We start from the raw sequence: 18,045 nt of genomic DNA on the forward strand, positions 1-18,045 counted from the left end.
CCCGGTCAGGACTGCCGGTGCTGCCCTGCCTATGTCCCTCTCTCCTCACCTTCTCCATGGCTGTGTTCATGTGATGGACTGCAACAGCCCTGCTGTGGCTATGGGCACCAGCAAGAACATGAGAGGGTGTCTATCTCGTGGTTTCTGCACTCTTGCCTCAGCAGTGAGGCTGCTGGCTGTCTCTTGTTTAAACCACAGCATCGTAAAAAATGGGTGCTACTTGCAATACAGAGCAACCTACAGAAGAGTCATTCACACACACAAGGTCCCTTGAGGTAGGAGAAAGAGCGACTTTCCCAGGTTTCAGACATCTGATGTATCTGTAGAAGTCCCAAAGCCAGGGAGATGATCTACACCAAAAGCACTACAAATTGTCACATTGCTAAATGGCACCTTAGTTCCAGCTTTGCCTTGTTCCAAACCCTGATATATACCTCGTCACATACCCTAACACTTACACATGAGCTGTCATGGAACAGGATCAAAGAGAAAGTCCACACCCAAGAAATGCCATGCCAGATTATTTTCCTCCCGGAACTTCATCCGAAGAACCTTCTTTATATGCAGGTGTTATAGAAACACAGCAGATCCCATACATAGCATAAGCATGCAACCATGGCTTGGGCCAGCCAATCAAAGCCAGCTTGCGCTCTCCCCAGCACTGTAACGACAGCAGTAGAGATGGGCCAACATGAGTTTTTAGAATGTTTTCAATCAAAATACATACCTGCTATCACAGTAGGCTGCTCCCTCACTTTGCACCTGCTGAACCTGTGCTTCTGTGTCTTCACTGCTATTGTTACCAATGCTAATTAAAGCTAGCCCTGGGTTTGCCTATACATGTCGCTGTCATTTTACTGTGTAGGCAAGCCCTGAGGTCCCCAGCCTGTCAGAAGTCTGAATGAAGTCCTCTATCTCAGAAGCAATCTGAAAGCTGGTATGACCATTTCGGGGCATGCAGCAGCTCTTTCTCATGGAGAGGAAAATTGTCTAGTAAACGAGCCAGTGAATTCTGTACAGCCGCAGATGCTCGGCCAATTGTTGATGGAGCTCTGAGCAAAAATAACAAAGGGAAGGACTCCCAGAAATACGGATACTGCAGTCAGTGAAAGTGAACTTGCAGATTTACAAAAGGAACTTTACATTAAATTTCCACGCATGCAGAGCTTTGCCATCCGAGTGCACACTTTGCATGTACTTGACACTTACCATAGATTTTCTGACTTGCTTACATCCACTTCTATACTATCTCACACCATATTATTTGACTCAGATTGTTACAACTGAGCTCTAAACCACTTGAATTAAGAATTTCTACAGGAAACCTGAGGATGTTTTGAAGCATCAAAGAAATATGCAGATGCAGACTTTAATAAAGCTACTTAGCTGCAAAGAATTGCCAGAAAGTATCTTTGTGCTAATGTCAGCCAATTTTTCTAAATTAATTTTGAAACAATTCATTGTCCATCCTCCTCACCTCCTTCCAATTTACAGCAGTCATTGTAAACATTGCTAGGACAGCACAAGCATATGATAGAACACTTTCCTTTTAAGAAAGAAGACGGCATCACTTCATACCTCTATAAACTTCACCATATTTGGTAAAGATTCAGTAAAGGTTTGCATTCTGTGACCACTATAGGAACAGCAGTGGTCATTTCTGTATACCTTGAAGAGCTAAGAAAATTTACCCACCACCCAAAAACCACATAAAAAGCAAATAGCTTGCAGTAAGCTAATCTCTTTTTTAATTATTTTCTTTATATTATTAAACTACAGAAGCAATCAGGCAGGCATGACATTTTAGTGCTCCAGCAACTTTCCTAACAGTTGCACTGACTTATCTGGCATCTCTTCTTGTCTCTGAATATGACCAAAAGAGGGATTTTGTTTGATATGAAAGAATACAGCACACAAAGCACCAAAGAGGTAAGAGCCTTGTACCAATCTCAACTTGTCACGATGTCAGTTTTGTAAAACTTATGCACGCACCATACAGAAATTAAGAGCACTAAAATGAACAGCTGGTGGTAGCCAGGTGGAGATTAGACTTTTTCCTCATTAAATATGAAAAAGCACCACAGGATTACTTTAGACTAAAGAAGGGTGAACTCAAATATCACCACAAAAGCAAATTCTCTTAAAAAGGGCAGGACAAATCATTTCTGGTACAAACATAAAGGATGCTGGGCAAGCTCCTTTTAACAGATGAGTTGTGCTCGTAAATGCAGACAAATCTCTCTGCATATGCATGGCAAACCTCAAAAATTTCAGCCAGTTAAACAAGACTCCCCAGCCAGAAACATTAAATTCTGAAACACAACCATTTACAAGTCACTTTTTCCAGCTGAAGAACAAGGTGCAGTACCATGAGACGTTGGTGAGTAACAAGTCACATGTCTGTACATGCAGCGTTTTAAGAATCCCATTTTCTCTGCTCCTCTGGAAACAGAAGTATCACAAACCTGTGATAGCAGAAAACTTTGCAAAGAAAAATTTCAGACAGTTAAGAGAACCTCAAGGAGACCAAAGAAAATGAGGACAAATTTCAAGACATCAGTAATTCTGGAGACTACTTTTAAGACAAAAAGAATACAGAGACTAGAAACTCTATTTAGCTGTTTTATAAAAGCCATAGCAGCAGTGGGTGGGATTTGTTACATGTTTTGGTCAGCAGATGAGGAGGTCAATACAATGTGTTTAATAACTGGAGCTCCAATTGTAGAGAATGTGTGTGCACACATGGCTTTTTTTTTTTTTTAATGCAACCAATTAAGTCATGGCCCATCAGGTACATGCAAACTTTACATTTATGACAGAAGAAAGTGTTACGAGGAATAAAGCACATGATCAAAATCTAACATAGCAGACTCTGGAAAAGACCATCTACCCAGGTTTTAAACATTTGTTGAGCCAAGCAAAGAACTTTCTCAAGCTGAAACATCTTTTCACGTGAAAGGAATTTGTAACTTTAGGGTCTGCATTGAAAAAAAAACCCCAACTGCCCAAAAGCCTCTGTAACTTGGACTGAGATGTTTTTGAGGATGAAAATTGGTTTCTGACTCAATTCCACCCTTTATCAGAACTTGGTGTGAAAAATTCTGGAACTGATTTAGCTTGAGTCAGTAGCTAAGGGCAACTCAAAGTCTTCCAGAATAGGGCTTCCTCAGCAGCAGCATGAATGACACACCCAGATTTGAACAGGAGTGTGATTAATCTGAGATTTCCGGTGGGAAAGCAAGCAGCAGGCACAAGAGAAAAATATTAAGTCCTGTTCACTCTGTAACACTTGGGTGTCAGAATCAGATGCACTGGAAGCGTTCAAACTATTTTCTAGTGTTTGAACAGATTCTTCAAGTTATATGATTGCTAATGAGCACTGAGATAACTCAGTAGATTCTTCATTAATTCTGTTTGTTTCAGAGATGGCAGTTATATCAGAATCATGACTGGAAATAAACCAGTGCCAGTTTTCCAGCTTTTCTAACCATGATGACACACAGTTGTAATTATTCTGACTCTTCAGAATTGAGAGTGAGAAATATCTAGCCTTCCCCTTGTCTTACTCGCCACAAAAAAAAAAAACTTGTTTGCATAATAAGTATTTAGATTTACAGCAGTTAGAAGCAAACTCACAGGCTAATGAATAATAATAAAATAAAATCAAGCTGGCATTTTATTACATTGAGATTTCTTACTGATTGACAGCAATCATTAACTGAAGTATAAGCTGGTAAAGCTGGACAGCTTGCATAGGTATTTTTAAATGAAGGAACTGAGAAAGGTGGCATAGGTAACAATTTTAAACACAGAAATAATTGTTCACCTTAAAGTAAGGACAGTACAAAAATAATTAACACATTTACATTCATTTATCCAAGGCCACCTCTTCATGAATGGAAGGGAGCAAAGACGATAGTATATAGGAATAATAGAGCTTAAATTCTCTCACATCTGTTCCAAACAGGAACTAGAAAGTTGATTTAGCTTCTGTTCCCTTAAAGAGTTGTTCCAGCCTCAGATCAGGGAGAGGAACCAAACCCGTCAAACTTTAAGCCATCAAATCCAACACTCTATCATGCTACAATTGAAAAAACATACACATTTATAAAAATAAAGCTAACAAACTAACTGTACAGCCTGTGGTCCTGATTCTGACATTTAACAAACACGATGTAGACAAAATTGTGGTCTATGAGGTGAGAGTGGCCACAGGCAAGAGTTAGGCCATATGTTCAATTTATAAACCTGGGATCTAAACTTCTCTTTATAACAAGATTAGCTATGCAAATCTGAGATAATTAGAGTTTACTATTTTTATCTGTTGCAAAGACCACATGAAAAAGTAAATAAAGACAATGACATTTTGTGACAGAAAAATTAAATAAAAGAACCAATTTAAAAAAAAACCACACAACAACTATAAACCCAAAAATACCTAGTAAGACCAGCCTACTAATTAGGCAACAACTTATACAGCTAGACTGGAGAGACTTAGACATCACCCATTAGAAAAAGAATATGCAAAGGCTTAAAAATTTATTTTTATCATACACAATATATTGCAGCAGATATCCATAAACTCCAGCTGTTCATCAGCATGACTGAGGACATCAGAATATAAATCTAACAATTCAAGCTACAGACGTATTTTTGAAGTGGTATTTCTGAACCTTTGTAAATAGATGAACAAGCCTCCATTTTTATGAGCAGCTCTGATGACATGGTGTTAGTGTACTGAAGTATCTTCATTTACATTTCCTCAAGGCTTCTCTTGATAGCCTCTTCCAATTCTGGATCTTGCTCTGTATAAATACAAAAACCTGATTATAATCTCAAACTGTGGTTAATAACTAGTCATAAACACAACTACATTAATAGTACTACATAAAGCAACAAATTACTTCTGTAGGCAATGTCAGCATACTGTAAAAAAAAGGTAGAGAAACCAAAGGAAAGTATTTTCCCTCTTTCTGTCTTATGCTATCTTTTCAACACTTCAAGATACAGAAACAACCTGTACAACCTTCCACTGTATTAACTAGGAGCAGCACAATGATTAGTTTAAGAGTATAACGCAACTACATATTTACTGGTCAAAATAATACTGAGATTAGAACCCATATGTATGCACCAAAAAAAAAAAAGTATTAAACCAAAAAAAGATAGACACACAAAACAAGCAGAGAGGTTTCAGTATTTTCATTCCAGTTCCTTATCAATAGATATTCCTGTATCTACATTCTAACTTGGCACCACTCTTGTCACTCTTACTAGGAAGGACAGACACAAGTAGACAAAGTGTCCTATCAACAGTAAGAATAGTCAAGATCAAGGCTGTAATATTTTTATGGGGGGAAGCCTGTATTGCACTCATCTGACTTGTTAACAACCTCTCTTAAAACACCTTTCATAATACTCAACATAGAAACCCCATTTCTGCATTACATTTAGGTTGTTTTAGGCACTAATTGTTTGGTGTTAGTGAATTAAATACCATAAGTAAGATAAGGTTTATATGTACAGTAAATATTAATACCAATGGTATAGTTGGAAAAATTAAAGCAGCTTTCAGACACATTGTTATTCTTGAATTATTTACCTTCTGCTTTAGGAGGACACAAGCACATCCTATAACAAAAGCTGTCTGTTCTTATGACAAAGGAAACACAGTAATTATATATATTAACATAACAGATTTTAAAACTTTAATTATTATTGGGCTGTTTTATGCAAGGCCTAGATCTGGAACAGAAATAGCATCAATGAATGCTCTCTTATGTCAGCAGAGCTATATTCATTCACCTGGACTTTCTTGCAACATCTGATACTACTGATAAAGAGGTAAGTTAGTTTCTGAAAGGAAAAAATGACATGGCCACAGAAACAAAAAAGAAATTTTGAAACCAAAATAAAGCAGAAAGCCATTTGCAGACAATTGCTTGCATTAAAATATGTTGTCAATTAGCCACTAAGCATGTGCAAGAATCAAGAATAAGGTCCAAACTGACTCTGTTGCTAATGGCATGCAGTTTGCTCCACAGTGGTATCTGGATTGTCCTCTACTCCCTGGAGCTGCTGAAGCAGCTTTTTCTGCCTCCTACACTTGCTTTTTGCTTTCTCCTCTTCCAGCAGTGCTTTTTCCTTTTTACACTTTTCTGGGGTTGATCTTGCCTCCTCACTCCCTCTTACCCCATACTAGGACTGCCATTAACCACACAGGCAGCCAGTGAACACAGCTGAAGCCGGACTGCTTCATAAGGTCAGATGCCTTCAGCACTACAGCATCAGAACTGAGACCTCCTGTATGCACCAACTGCCACTGCTACCCCAATCACAATACCCAGTGCTAGGAGGACCTGAGCATGGCAAACTTTCGGTACTGTAGATGAACATGTTGGACATTTAATAACTATTTAGTTACAGTTGGTAAATTTATAACTGAGTAAATTCTGGGAATATAAGATTCAGTTATCGGTTTTATCACTGACCTTGTACAAATTATTTATTGATTTTATTTTTTTTTTAGTTCATTTTATTTCCATCAGGTGGAAGGGCAGGGTGGAAGCCTTTAAAGAATAACTTATTTTCAAAGTGCACTGTAGTCTGTCACCAAAAATTAATGACTACATTGTATGAACACTACCACTGAGCACAACAGCAAAAGGATGAAAACAATTTCAAATAAGGTATGATGTGAGCAGACAGCTGTACTGCTGATTCAAACTTGTGCATAAATCTACAGCTCTTTTAGGAGCTGTAAAAAGAACTGGTACAAAGTGAGCTCAGTCAAGTCTCATTGCACAATACCCTGTGGTCCACCAATAAAGTAGATCTTGAGTCTGCTGGCATAGTTTTCAGGTTATGAAATTATTTTTTCTTTATAACTCACCACAGTGTTCTTAACTACTCAAGATTGCCCAGCATATATTAGAGAGTATTCCTAAGAAGTGACTTGCCATAAAACTGGTTGTAAGTTTAGTTTCTATATCTTCCATAATTAATAGCACTCCTGAACACAGAAAAGTAAAAATTAACAGACCTTCCTGTTTCTTTGTTTCTTCTAAGCTCCTCTTCACTGTTAATTTGATATCTTCATCCTCTTCGCTATCTGAACCTTAAATGCACAAATGAAACGTAAATTACACATTGCTTCTAATAAAAAAGTTAATGGTTCCCTCTTACTGTAACAACATCATAGGTTGGATTTGAAGAAATACACTTGTTATGATCTGAAAAGCAAGATAAAAATACATTATAGTGGTAGTTTAAGACAGTAACTCAAGAGACAGTTACTTTTCATCTACCTTCTTTCCTTTCTGCCCAAAATCTGCAGGCAGACTACCTCAATTTTATATTATTTTAACATGGTAACAAGAAATAATAGGTGCAGAAACCACTGTTAGTGTCTACTGCATTTTCTTTTTTGTAATAGTTATTAGAAAAAAAGACATTACTCACTTTCTACAAAATATATCAAGGATTTAATCATGGGAAGAAGCACTATAGTGTGTCTCTGTGTATTGGGTTTGCGTGGCAGCGTTTTGGTAGCGGGGTGGGGGGGGGCTACAGGGGTGGCTTCTGTGAGAAGCTGCTAGAAACTTCCCCTATGTCTGATAGAGCCAATGCCAGCCGGCTCCAAGACGGACCTGCCACTGGCCAAGGCCGAGCTAATCAGCAACAGTGGTAGTGCCTCTGTGATAACATATTTAAGAAGGGGGGGAAAAATTGGGAAACGGCAGCCAGAGAAGAGAGGAGTGAGACTATGTGAGAGAAACAACTCTGCAGACACCAAGGTCAGTGAAGAAGGAGGGGGAGTAGGTGCTCCAGGCATCAGAGCAGAGATTCCGCTGCAGCCTGTGGTGAAGACCATGGTGAGGCAGGCTGTCCCCCTGCAGCCATGGAGGTCCACGGTGGAGCAGATATCCACCTGCAGCCCATGGAGGACCCCACGCTGGAGCAGGTGGATGCCCAAAGGAGGCTGTGACCCCGTGGGAAGCCCACACTGGAGCAGGCTCCTGGCAGGACCTGTGGAGCCGTGGAGAGAGGAGCCCACGCTGGAGCAGGTTTGCTGGCAGGACTTGCAATCCCGCAGGGGACCCACGCTGGAGCAGTCTGTTCCTGAAGGACTGCACCCTGTGGAAAGGACCCATGCTGGAGCAGTTCGTGAAGACATGCAGCCTGTGGGAAGGACCCACATTGGAGAAGTTCGTGGAGAACTGTCTCCCGTGTGAGGGACCCCACGCTGGAGCAGGGGAAGAGTATGAGGAGGAAGGAGCGGCAGAAACGATGTGTCATGAACTGACTGCAACCCCCATTCCCCGTCCCCCTGCGCCGCTCGGGGGGGAAGAGGTAGAGAAAAATCAGGAGTGAAGTTGAGCCCGGGAAGAAGGGAGGGGTGGGGGGAAAGTGTTGTTTTTTTAAGATTTGGTTTTATTTCTCATTATCCTACTCTGATTTGAGTGGTAATAAATTAAACTAATTTCCCGAAGTCAAGTCTATTTTGCCCATGATGGTAATTGGCGAGTGATCTCCCTATGTCCTTGTCTTGACCTACGAGCCTTTCCTCATATTTTCTCTCTCCTGTCCAGCTGAGGAAGGGGAGTGAGCGAACGGCTGTGTGGTGATTAGTCCGGCTGGGACTAAACCACGACACTCTGCCTACACACGATCTTAGCTGTATTTTGTTGCCTAAATAGTCCATTTGAACAATGGACTGCTATAATTCAACTGAGCAGTTCAATTCAGCAGTTTGTTCAAGTCTCACAGAAGAAAAAAGTCGATACGCTTAGTTTAATCCACTAACTCATCATAGCCGAGCCCAGCCAAAACTCTACCACCTTTCCCTTTCTGAATAACACTCTTCGTGAGGCTGGTTTCCAGCTCCAGAATGACAGCTCTATTTTGAAGTGTCTAGTAGGGATTGGTGTACCTAAGATCATTTTTTTTCCCCCCAATTTGTTTTAAACAGTCTCAGTAAACTAGAGGTTAAAAAAATAAATAAGTCGATGAGTCACATTATGTATTCATTCTCCTGCTACAGGCTATTGCTATTTTGGGAGATGGTCTCTGTAATGAGGTCTTACAGTATTTGCAATCAACTAGGTCTCCTATGGTCATACCAACAGAAGTACTTCCCTTAAAGTCATCACGTTTATTAGTACACCAGTGTACTTCTGATAAAGTTTACCGGCAAAGAACATTCTGATATGGACATCTAATTTACTGACTGCGTGACTTCTGGCATTTTAAATGACCCAAGTTAGGTATTCAAAGAGACAGGTACACTTTCTAAAATTTGTTTTCAAACCTCTGACACATATACCTGTTTGAACGTTGCTGACTTTCCTAATTCCAGGAATACAAACTCCAACAGCTGGTATCAAACAGAGATAAGAAGCCCACAAAGACGCCAGAAATAGTTGGATATACATTGCAGTTAAAATGGTCTTTTTCTCCAGTCACTTGGCAGACTGACCGTGAATCTTTTTTGGAGCTGCCTACTATCTCTGGGCAGAAGTAGTACTATTTTGTACATCATCTTCCAAAGCAAACAAAGGAGAAGAAAGAAAAATCCACACAACCCAAACAAACAGCATTACAATCACTTAAGGAAGGAAGGAAAAAGTGCAAAGAAAAGGTTTTGCACAAGTGGCTTCTCCCTTATTAACAATCCTTTTAATCTTCCAGCCCAGAAGACATCTCAGACTGGTCTAAAAAGTTTTGTACCTGTTAGAGGTGTAACAGTCAAAGCAATCACTCCCTAACTAATTTGTTGGTGTAAGTATAATGGAAGAATTGAGAGGAATAAGTAACAAGGCATAGTAGAAGGGAATATCTGGTTTGCTACCATTTCATATAAAAATGCATTAAGAGCACTTTCCTGAAGGTTTGTGGGGTTTTTTTAGGCCACTTGACAGAAGATGCTGGCAAATGGGAAAGGCAATATTCTTCTGATTGTCATCTTGCATAGATGGTTAAACAGCAAGGATCGGAGTACTCAGAAATTCAGCAGTTTCTTTCAAATATGATCTAAAGAAGCCAACTTTCCTGGAACTGGTTGTAGAGTTGGTTAGCATTCACTACAGAAGCAGCCATGATGGCAACTGACTGCCACACTATTAGAGGACAGTACTTTCCAGCTTACTCCTGGCTTCCTCAACCCAGGCAACAGGCTAACTTGACACTGAGTTTTCAGAATACAGCAGATCAGCAGCTAAGTTGACTTTACTGTCAATTAGGAAAGTTATGAATGCTAAAACAGGATTTGTAGATAGAATTATTTTAGTTCATTAAGAAAAAGTTTAGGATTCATCTTATGTATTAATGCAGGCCTCATCTTGAAATGTTTTGTTTATCACACCAGCTTAATTATACCACTGTAATAACATGGGGTACACATTCACATTGGAACAGAGGTATATGCAAACTGGCATGCAAAACATCTAAACATTTTAAAACAAACTGCCTGCCCCGTGATTTATCACTGCACCTGAAACACAATAACTAAATACTACTTGATAGTTACAACATTACAGAGAAAATGTTTGCTTAAAGCATAGTTGAAGAAACACCATTCCACTGCCAGAAACTATGGAACTTGAAAACAATTAGTACTGATGATCTTCTGTTAGTTTGAGGGGGAAAAAAATCAGCTTGGAGTCAAATGTGGTTATGAAGCATATTAAAAGTCTGATGAGCTACACTCTACCTTCACTGGTCATTATTTGCAAGACTTCTCTCCCCTCTACTTAACTGTATTCATGCACATACAACTTCCGACGAAGGCAGTTGCTGGGTTCTCTGAAATCTTTCAGTTTATGCAAGTTAACCTATTAAGACACTAACAAAGAGCCAAATCTTATTTAGGAGCTTTTCACCCAAAGTCTTGTCAGTATCTCAAATTATACTGAGACTTTCCTTATCCAAAACCAAAAACATGGTGATGCTTGCGGTCAGTGTTCCCCCCTGCCCGCCCCTCCCCAAACCTACACAGAGCACAGACTAAAAGCACAGAAGCAGTAAAGATAAAAATTTGAAGATGTTCTGATATGGTTCTATGGGAATCAGGAATAAGACTGTAACACTCAGAAGAAAAGCCATCTGCAGGCAAAAATCCTAGGCAGAAATGCTCCAACAAATAAGGGTGTGGGGAGCAGGAATTCAGCTTCCTTTAGGGGCTAGACAGCAAGAACTATTAGCGTGGAACTCATCACTTGTCAACTAAAGAGAAGGAAAGGCCAACTGATTGAACAGATGCATTTTCAAGTCAGAAAAGACCAGGCTGCGTTTCCACATGGGACAGGTCATTGTGCTTGATCTAATGTTGCTCATTGTGTGTCTGTACCCTGTGACTGAGCTCCACTCTCAAGGAGATCTTGGATTCCAGTTAAGAATATACTCCATGCAAGTATCACAGAATGGCTGAGGTTGAAAGGGACCCTTGGACGTCATCTTGTCCAGCCCCCCTGCTCAAGCAGGATCACCTAGAGCCAGCTGTCCAGAACTATGTCCAGATGGCTTTTGAATATTACCAGAAAGATACTGTACTGGGGAGCTCAGAACTTGACAGTTACAGCCTTACCAGTGCTGCGTAGAAGGAAAGGACCATCTCCATCAGCCTGCTGGCAACAGTCCTCCTAATGCAGCCCAGGGTACCACTGGCCTTCTTAGCCATGAGAGCACACAGCTAGCTTGTGGTCAACTTGGTGTCTACCAGGACCCCCAGGTCCTTTTCTGCAAAGCTGTTTTCCAGCTGGTTGACCCCTGGTCAGCATATATTGGTGCTTGGGACTATTCCTCCCCAGGTGCAGGACTTCGCATCTCTCCTTGTGAAACTTCATGAGCTTCCTGTCAGCCCTGTCAAGGGGCTGTCTCCCCTGTCAAGGTTCCTCTGGATAGCAGCACAACCCCCTGATGTATCACCTGCCACTCCCAGATTTGTGTCATCAGCAAACCTGCTGAGGGTACACTCTGCCCCACCATCTAGGTCATTAATGAAGACATTAAACAGGACTGGACCCAGCACTGACCCCTGGGGTACACTGGTGGTGACTGGCCTCCAACTGGACTTCATGCCACTGATCACCATGTTCCGGGTCTGGCCATTCAGCCAGTTTTTCAATCCACCTCACAGTTTGCTCATCCAGCCCACACTTCATCAGCATATACTCCTGGTACTGCTGGCATCTTCTGATGTTAAAGAGTAAATTAGAATGTTTAATTTGGAGAAATCGGGCACATCCTGTCTCTGTTGTTAAAATGCTTAGCACATTCTGTAGCTCCCAACTCCTCTGGGGTCAGAGGAAAAGCAATTGCCCAGTTTCCCAGCCAAAAGATCTAGTTTCTCAGCCTCTTCTCTAGTACCTTTTGTTAAATAAACAACAGCTAAGAAACTCTGACCCTACCTATTCTCTCAAAGAAATCCTACTGCTCACTACTATCCTCACATATTGCCAAATTCCTGCTGGAAGAACAAAAAAAAACCAGGAAAGCAAATTCTGGATGACTATAGAGCTCAAAGATCAGAAAGATTAACCCTATAGATGGGAGCAAATACATTTGTTGACATTTCACAAGTCTCTCATAGAAACCTATTTTGGGAAGACTGGTAAATTTTCACAGAACGCAAGCGCCACCCACTGTCCTGACATCAAAGCACCACAGCTTGAATTTGGATTAGCTGCCCACACAGCTCAGCGTAATTCTTCCCCCCTACATCTGATCCTCTTCTTTTGCAACCTCCCTAGTTACCATCATTCCCTTAATAATTTCCATCAGGTTTACCGGTTCCTCTGTCTCACCAGAGACTCAATTTCCCTTCCCCAGCCTTAGTCCTCCTCCCTTGCCACACAACTTCTTAACACACCTCGACTACTTCACATGTCGTGCAGTCTCACACCCTACCTCCACTTCTCTCTCCTACAATGCGCTCCTTCTCTTAGTCTTTTCAGTAACTCTTAATCTCATTTGCCTCTTTCCCATCCCAATGTACGGGGACATCAATATCACACTTAACTCACTGCCTCTCCAACCACCGACCCTTTTCCTTTTACAGTGGATGTCTGAAGTTTTAGTGCCACCTTACCTTAAGGATACCATTAAAGTTACCTCATTCAGAATCCTAGTTACTACTTAGCCAAAAACTTAAGATCAGTACCCCATCCTTACTTTCGTTAGCAGTCACGTTCAGTATGTGTGATTATGCTGCCTTTAAAAAACTGCTCCTTGGCTTCCAGAATCTTTTCCTTTATTCCTTCTTCAATATGTCCCTGGAGGATCTTCCCCACATACTCTTCCCCAATACTTACTGCTCTAATCTCTGCTTCTTCATTAAGGTAACATCATCTGTAAGTGCAAGTACATCTACTCCCTGCTGAGTGTTCACAAATACACAAGACCTCTATTCCTCCATGCAAACCAAAGCTTCACTCTATATACCTCTATACAGATGCTCATTCATTTGTTCATTCAAGTGTAGCACGACTGAAAATAAAGCTGTCAATCCCCCACCCTCCTCCAATTGCATTTTTTGGAAACTGTGGCAAATACCATGAAGGTCACTCAGACTTTCATTTAACCTTCATCTTGGACACCTCTCTGAAATTCACAATCAGATTAAACTAAACCTTAAGGATTTTTTTTGTATAATCTGAGTGGTGAGGTCATCCCAGTTCATCCACTTGGCTACAATTCTTGTTCAGTCTCATTATCTTAGGTCTTAATACATTGCTTTCTCCCTAGGGCATACACATATATTCAAAGATGCACACAAGAGATGCCACTGACATATCAAAGCCAATAAAAACTTCCTGTTGTAGCTAAACACAAGGTTACAACTCAAGGGTGACATTATCACTCCCTACTGCAATAGGCTGTGGCCACTGTAATAACAGTGTAAATAAAGGAATAGATTCTTACTAGAGTAACTATCATTCATTCATGGTGCATCACACTGCAGATGCTCACACCCTTCACATTCAGTCTCTTTGGACAGTGGGGGCTGGAGGCTGTGACCTATCTTCAGTCATTCGCAGTCTGTGTTAACTGAAGGTTTGGAAAAAGCAGAGACTGGAGTCAGATGTGGTATTCAACACTCACAGAAACTTGACTACTGAGAAGGCAAGCGATTATTCTCAATGTCTTCTGTAAACTAATTCTTAACTCCCCTGCAATTCTTTTGTTGGCTGTATGTAAACCAAAAGCTTTTTGGGATAGTGGGAGCTAGGAAGCTTAGCAGCATTCATCAAAATGAACTGAAATCCTGCTCTTCCAAATATAAACTCTCATAGAAGCTACATTCACTAGTATTTAAACACTTCAGGCAAAAGTAGCAGACTGAAGATGCAGGCTGACAACTCCATTTGAGCACAGTGGAAACAGACCTTATCTGTCAGTGAAAGAGGTGCAGTGGCTATTTAGCAGACAACACAGTACATCACTACACCATTGATTTTGACAATCTCATGAGACAGCCTGGCTCTTTAAAAGAAAGGAGAAGAAATACTCCAAAAAAATGTGGTCCTCTTATTATTAAAAAAGTCCATCTTACTTAAGATCTCAGTCAATAAAGGATCTCATTTGAACATGACTGTGAGACAGTTAGGCTAAAGCCATCAACTTAGACAAAAAACACTTTTGTCAACCAGTAAGTTGTGGCATTCCTGTCAGTGTCAGGATGGGTACGATGACCCCTAACCTACCAACAGCTTTGCCCTCAACACTGTACAGCACTCATTAAAAGTATACACTGTACCAGTACTGTCATGACTAGATATGAAGTGTCAAGACAAAAACCAAGGGAATAATGGTATTTTTCTGCATGCTACAAACTTTTCTTTGCAAAGGGATTACAAACGGAGACATTGAAAACTCCTCTTCTACACATCTCAAACCACGCCATTAACATGCATGAATCTCCCATCATATGTTATACCTTCTGTATTTATGAACTCAGGTTTAGCAGCAGAAAAGAGCAAGTAAGAATAAATGTCTTGCCTACTCTTTTCATACCTCAAAGGAAATTCATGCATCCACTACAGCCAGTGGTTTCCTAAGGTAACATACAGTTGATATCCTATTGCAACATATGCAGGAACATTTTTTTTTTTAATTTATTTTAAAATGAATGCATGTACCACAGTTCCCACAGCAGTTCTGCTGACATGGTAAAATAGTTCACAAGGTACAGCTGTCAGAGATTGCCACAATCCAAACACAATCTAGCTGCTCACAAGCTAATGATAGCTCTGTGAAGGTGATTCAGAGAAGTAGCTTTATCATTTGAAGTTCATGCAATACCAACAACTGTCTTATATTTTTCAACACAATTCTCTGTGGTAACTGTTTCTCACTTATTTCTCCTTCCAGAATAATAGCCATAGGCTTGAGAAGGTCACAAAGCAAGCAATTCTTGTTTGTATTTCCTTATATTCAGCTGCATTTCTTTAACAGGACAACAGGTTATACCAGCCTATGATACATTGCACGACTCTCCATCTCAGCCCTCCGATACTGGTCTTCCCACACCAAGACTTGCAAATGCTTGCTGATGCTGCTGAGCCACACAGTAAAGTGTGTATTATAAGATGGCTTTACCTTTTTAAAAAAACCTTTATAGACTCTTGGTAACAACACCATCCCACTACACAGTGAACATAGGCCTGTCATCAAAACTGAATTTTCTAGTGTCCTGTTTTAATACAGGAACGGGAGACAAAGGCAGCTCTCACTATCTGGGTCCCCTCCTGCTGACACTGACAGGAGAAGGGGACCAAGGATGGCTCAAGACAATTCTGTTCCTTACAAGTTTGCCAGGGAATGTCAATAGCCAAAGGACTCATGCGCAATTCCATCACTTTCCTGCTCAAAGTATTTTTTTCGTTTTGTAACAACCATATACATAACTTTGGTGGGATGCACAACGATCAGCCAGCCAGGAAGTTAAGGACTGGGGCCTCTCAGTAGTGCCCATCACCATAATAGTAAGCTAAATATTAATGTAGTAAAGGACATTGAAAGAAGGATTAGATTAGGAAACTTCTAAAAAGCAAGACCAATATAAAAAAAAACTAGAGTCAATTTATACACAGAAAATTATTAGATCAAAAATCATCACCTCTGAGCCAGTGTACCCTGGTGAATAAAGCTACACTATCAAAACTACCCAGGCAGGGAGCTAGAGTACCCTTACATAGCAAACACTCATTCCCCTCTCCCCGCTGTCTCGTATCGTTGCCGCGCAACCAACTGTACAATAAAGGAAGACCCTACAGCTAAATTGATTTAAATTGACTGCTTGCAAGTTACAGCTCTCTTCCAACTCCTCCTCCCAAAAATATGCAAAGCTCCCAAAGCAGAAACAGCCTCCCACATTTATATATAGTTATAGCTATAATTACATTAGAAGATACCTATCAATCTAGGAATTTCAATAAGGTCTGCAAAAACATTTGCAGTGGGAATGCAATGATTCAATGTGTAGCTTTATGGATAACTGTGGAGAAAAGTCATCTTCGCTCTTGTGGAAAATGCACTGCACTAGTAAAAGTGACAGTTCTGTAATTACGCCAAGAAATTTTACTGGTATGGCTGCTTCTGGTTGGGAATCACATCTCCATAATCCAGCTGAAAAATCTAGACCAGCAAATGCCTGGGGTGGCCAGAAAACTCTATAAGCACCTTTTCTGTATCAGAAGCACATCAATCAATTCCAGCTCACCACAGATTTTTTTTTTTTTTTTCAGGAAACCATTTAATTATCCTGTCTTTCTTTTTCCCTTTAATCGATCAATGCCAATTCACCATTCAGTGCTAACACTCCACTTTAAACTTCCTGGCAGAACAGCAGCACCACGTGATACCTCTCATACACCTGCATCAAGACTACCAGTGTATTTTTATGAAAACAGTTTAGGGCTAATTCAGAAACAACTTTCTGTAGAATGCACTCAATTTACAAGCCCCAAAAACCACAAGAAGCCAGGAAAAGCAATAACATGTCTACAGAGACATGTCAGGTCTTTTAAGAAAACTTTACCTCAAGAAAGTTTAAAATACTGAGAAGTATTAAAATTCATCTCAGCTCCAGTATCCTTTGCATGAAAATGAGCTAGCTCAAACCTCTTTGATTATCCTATATAAAACCAGTGTGATCATTTTAGTGTGCCATTAATTAGAATATGGCATTCTAGAGAACTTAAAAGCTTTCATTGGTATTTTTCCTCCAAACAGATATGTGAGCCATGTGCCTGGAAGTAGACAAGAGGACAATCAGAGTTAAAATAGGCAGAGGTATTTTGGGAAATAATGATGCTTTAGCAGGGTCACGTTTGTTTCAGACCCAGAACAAATCAAGCAAAGCACATCTGAGTACAAATTGACAAATGGGCACATGAGAGGGCTCTAAACAGCTTTTCTTTAACTAGAAAGGAGTTTTCAGACTAAAACAACAGTTTGTCTCCTGCTATAATAAAGAATACAGGCAGGACAGAGTTTGTTATGTTGAATAAAAATGCTTAATTATGTCTCGTTTCAAAGCTTGACCCAAGCAAATTGATTTTCTGATCTATATTTCATTGAAATACCAGTACAATACAAGAAGCATCAAGCAACAGCTTGTGTTACCAGCACAAGCATTCAATTCTTTTATTGGAAAGAACTATCGGTTTGCTGGAAAGATTGTGTATAATGTTTACTTTCTACCTTTTGTGGTATCTGAAATGCTGTTTAGCAAGGCACACATCATATCTCCTTCAATGTGGTGAGGATTTAAGATGCGAGCTGACCGCTGGGTCATCTTAAATTGAGTTTCCAGTTCCAGGAAGCTTTTGTCTCCAGAAAGTACAGTGAAAGGAATTTGCTTCGGCAGGTGCTCATCCAGACGACCAGCCTGTACGGAAACAAATTACAAGCATTGAACTGAGATCATATTTTTATCTCATGGGGTTTGGCTAGCTGTTTGTAAGACACGTCTTCATAGGAAAGCCTTCTACAGCACATCCGATGCACGTTATACCACTGTGAAAGGTATTATTTCAACAGTTT

General features: G+C 40.3%; 1 protein-coding gene across 1 annotated transcript in view; it reads right to left on the reverse strand.

Annotated features, from left to right (window-relative positions):
- Positions 1-4,522: 4,522 nt before the first annotated feature.
- Positions 4,523-18,045, reverse strand: part of ZNF451 (zinc finger protein 451) — a 42,634-nt gene continuing 29,111 nt past the window's right edge. Inside the window, exons 13-15 of the mRNA XM_059830628.1 lie at positions 17,704-17,890; positions 7,043-7,117; positions 4,523-4,805 (exon numbers count right to left, since the gene is read on the reverse strand). Coding sequence (XP_059686611.1) covers positions 4,753-4,805; positions 7,043-7,117; positions 17,704-17,890 — 315 coding nt within the window. The 3' untranslated portion in view covers positions 4,523-4,752. The remainder of the gene's footprint in view (positions 4,806-7,042; positions 7,118-17,703; positions 17,891-18,045) is intronic.

This window comes from Gavia stellata, chromosome 2, assembly GCF_030936135.1.
Source record: "Gavia stellata isolate bGavSte3 chromosome 2, bGavSte3.hap2, whole genome shotgun sequence".
NCBI lineage: Eukaryota > Metazoa > Chordata > Aves > Gaviiformes > Gaviidae > Gavia > Gavia stellata.